The sequence below is a fragment of the Helobdella robusta genome, assembly GCF_000326865.2.
Source record: "Helobdella robusta unplaced genomic scaffold HELROscaffold_59, whole genome shotgun sequence".
NCBI classification, from domain to species: Eukaryota; Metazoa; Annelida; class Clitellata; order Rhynchobdellida; family Glossiphoniidae; genus Helobdella; species Helobdella robusta.
In genome coordinates, this window is record NW_008705322.1 from 307220 (window position 1) to 311458 (window position 4239).

Genomic DNA, 4239 nt, shown 5'->3' on the forward strand with positions numbered 1-4239 from the left:
AAGCATGTTATTCATACATGCATGTCACTAATTGAGCTCCTCATAACATACCCACCCATGTCTATTCTTACTTCTCTACTCTAACAACTTAATTATTATTATTATATTTTTAATAATTGTAGTAATAGTAGTAATAATAATAGCAGTAGTAGTAGTAGGGTTAGAATTATCTCAATTTAAAATATTTATGGAAGGTTTCAAACAAAATGTAATAATTTTGCACACAGAAAAAATTGGGCAAGTCATTTTCAAAGGATAGCCTGCCGACGAAGACTCAGCTGGACCTGATGGACAGTGTGGAGCGAGCCAACAGAGTGGAAGAGTGCATCTACTACAAGATGTTCGCCAGCGAAGAGGAAGTTGAAAGGTACAAAGCAACGAGGCGATCCCACTTAAACACAAATGAAGACAATCGTACTGGTGCTAATGAAATCTGTAAAAGTGGCGCTGATGTGAACAAAGTTTTCGAAAATCAATTTTCGCTGCAACAATCGGCAGAACAGCCAACCCCGCCACTGACAACATCGCAACGACATAAAAGTCTGCAACAATCAAACAAACAATCAGCTAAAAAAGAGTCATTAGAACCGAAGGCACAGAAACCAACGAAGCCATCATTAAAATTATTTTCACGACCGCTAACAATCAAATGTTTGTCTCATCAAAAATCTTCGCTACCAGCTTTTCAGTCCCAACCTGCAAGTGTAGAGAAGGAACTAGAGATGCACGCACGAGAAAAAATCAACAAGGTAGACAGCGAGATGGAAAAATCATTGGAAACTAAAAACATTTCCAGCAAGAATATTGTAAATGCCAGAGAATCTGAAAATCGGGATACAGAAGCACAACAAGATGAACAAAACAATACTGAACAGCTGCACATCAAACCAAATGGCAGTGACCAGAAAGATGAAGATGAAAAACAATGCGACGACAACGACGCCACTTTAGTAAACACCACAGAGACCACAGAGTTCCATACGGCCATCAACGGCGACCTCAGCATCGCAAATATCAGCAGCATCACAGGTACCTCGCGAGCTCCGTTGCAGAAGCACGAACTACCTTCAACCTTCAACTTGGACTACAGAAACATCGACAGACAATTAAAGAAGATACGTGAGGACGGCAAGAACGTCGGTGATGGGAATGACAGTGACGAACTCTATCGAACCTGCAACCTTGTGTTCAGCAGCACCTTCAACTACCCACTACACAGCACCGTCCTTCCTTGCGACAGCTCTTCACTTTACTCGCTCGAAGTGCCATACTGCTCTGGTGATGAATATGATCATTATTATGATGAAGTTGAGACCGACTGCACTGATAAAATTTTTGTGTCAATGGATAACAACAAACAACAACAGGTTACTGACGTCGCAAAAATACACGCAGATGGACGCACCGGCGTTATGGAAGTTGAGACGAAAGATAAAAATGCGATTGCATTTGAAAAAAGATTGAATGAGGCGAAGAGACTTAAAAACCGTAATCATCCTCTGACGTCATCATCATATTCCGTCATGTTAAATTCATCGCAGTACGATGAAGATGAGGATGATGCTAAGATGGAAGGCAATGCAAGGGTCCGACAACAAAAAATTAATCCCACAGGAAAACAATTTGTATGTCACCAAAATAAAACTGCCAAGAAACAGCTCAAGAGACAACAGGTCGTGCGGTTTCCTGTTCATCAGTTATCTTCAGGAGAGTACAACGTCAATACCGATCACAATGTTAGCTATAATACAAACAACAACAAAAAAAGCACCGACAACAACAACAAATCTACAAAACTACAACGACAATCAGCCAAAATAGATCTTACTTGCATTCAAGAGGAATTTGTCGATAACCAAAGAAGCGTACGCACTAAGAACTTCTCAACAAAAAACAATATTAAGAGCAACAAAAGTGATATAAAAATAGTCGATGATCGAGAAGTTGGCGACGACAACATTGTGAACGAAATGGACAGGGAGAACGGCAACACCAACAAAAGAGGAAGATGCAGTGTGAAGCATTGCAAGAAGCACCACAAATACATGCAATACATCAGACAAAGACATCGTCATGCAAAGCACTTCACAAACAACCAACTTGCTACCAACTACAAAGTGAACAGAAATGATCTGAAATCGACTGATGGAGATTACTTTCTCATAAATGGTTACAAAGTTACTGTCGTTAAGAAGAATGTTGACAAAAATATCATCAATTATTACAAAGCAAGTGATAGCATACATTTCTGCAACGAGGGATACATCGACAACGACAACAACGTTAACGGCGGACAAATTCCCAGTCAGAAAAACAACTATCGCAACAACAACAAAAGCATAAACAACACTGACAACATTAATGCCATAAAAATTGACAGCACTATGAAAAACCCCAACAAAGACAACAGCAGAAACGACTACCCGTCAAGCAACATCAACAGCCACAATCCAGTGGACGACCTTCCTCTAGGAAGAACACCTTCCAATAGAACTTCCTTCACTTACTGTGAACAACCGCAGCAGCAGCAGCAACAACAACTTCAGCAGCAACAGCAACAACAACAACAACCTCAAGAACAACATCGCCGTTATCACGTTAGTCATCGCAATTTAAAATATTTGTGCTCAGTGAAGGAGAAGTGCATGTTGTTCGATGAGGAATTTCAGCGCATCATGGCGTCTTCCAAGGCAGAAAATTTCCTGAAGAACGAAAACATCAATGACGTCATCAACAGCAAGAACTACAAAATCTTCCAACCGTTTCCGCTCATCTACAGCTGTTAAGTTGGGATCGTGTTGCGTTCATCGTGTGCTGGCAATGATACCAATTAAAAATAATTTTATCACTTGTTATCCGTAAGATCATTTGTGTCGTTATTTATAACTTTCAAATGAGATTCACGTGTTGAGTTATTTATGCTTTATGGCAACTGCATATGAATGTGCTTGTTTGGATGCTTGCAGTTTGTGCCTGCATACCTATCTGTATTTATTTGTATGTGTGTTTGTGTATATGAGTGTCGGTGTTCATTAATGTTTATGTTTTGGTGCATATTGGTATGCTTTTGTGTGTTGTGGTTGCTGTTTGTTCGTTCGTTTGTTTGCAGTACATGTATGTTCGCACGTGTCAACCTTACTCAGTTTCTTCTCGGTGTTTACGAATGTTCTTGTATATATATACACGAGTAGTTAATTAATAAATAAAAGCTGATTGTGTTCATAAGTTTTAGTGTGTGTGTGTGTGTGTGTGCGTGTGTGTGTGTGTGCATGTGAATTCATGTCATTTTGTATTTGTTGATGCTTGACATAGAAGCTGATTGTGACCCAGTTTGTTGCATATTTATATAATAATAATAATTATTATTGTCACATATTTGCTTGAATGAACGCGTAAGAATTTGATTGAATTCGAAATTATTTTTTCTCCTCATTTTTGATTAGGACGTTTGAATTGAATTGAAACTCACAAATTTCCTGACATGTACTTTATTACGATGAGAATGTGACTTTAAATTTTTATAACTCCAGGACAGTTTAAAAATATGAAACGACGGCAAAATCATTAAAAATAAAATTAAAGGACCCGCGCGGCCTGTGTTTGTATGCTATGTTGACTTTTCATGTGCAATAAATCTTTTGATCCTTTCAATGGACAGCAATTGAATTAAATGAAAACACCTCCATTCCACAGTTTTTAATGTATTCATCTGGGTGTTCGTCCGTGTATGTTTTTACTTTTGTGTTTTTATATGCGTGTTTGAAATATAAAAAAAACACAAAGACATGAAAAATAAAAAATTCGTTATAAATGAACGACGCGAGTGCAGATTTAACGAACCATTAAAACAACATAACAGAAGAACGATGTAAAAATGTGCTGACGTGCTGAAATTCCTATCAAATCATCAGTTTCAGTAAAAATAATAAAGTTAGCGTAATAACCTCAACGTCGTTTTTGCAAGAAATGTGCCATGCACCATGTCGTCAAACGCATCAAGCAAATTTCATTAACATCGACAGCACCATTGCACCGACCAACATTAAATCAATCGTATTGCCAACATTCTCACATCAACATAAATAACATTAAATCAATAGCAACATCAGTGTTATACATCGATATGAACCTTATCACATCAACGCTAGCATCATCACATCAAACCAATGCACACAAAGACATTAAGATATTTGAACGAGCAGTTGCGAAGACTCACACGAGCCCACATGAGAGACGGTA

The 4239-nt window shown here is 38.2% G+C and overlaps 1 protein-coding gene across 1 annotated transcript in view; it reads left to right on the forward strand.

Annotated features, from left to right (window-relative positions):
* Positions 1–2786, forward strand: part of HELRODRAFT_180087 (hypothetical protein) — a gene marked incomplete at both ends in the record, with an annotated part of 5652 nt that extends 2866 nt beyond the window's left edge. The window contains one exon of the mRNA XM_009028871.1: positions 228–2786. Coding sequence (XP_009027119.1) covers positions 228–2786 — 2559 coding nt within the window. The remainder of the gene's footprint in view (positions 1–227) is intronic.
* Between the last annotated feature and the right edge of the window lie 1453 nt (positions 2787–4239).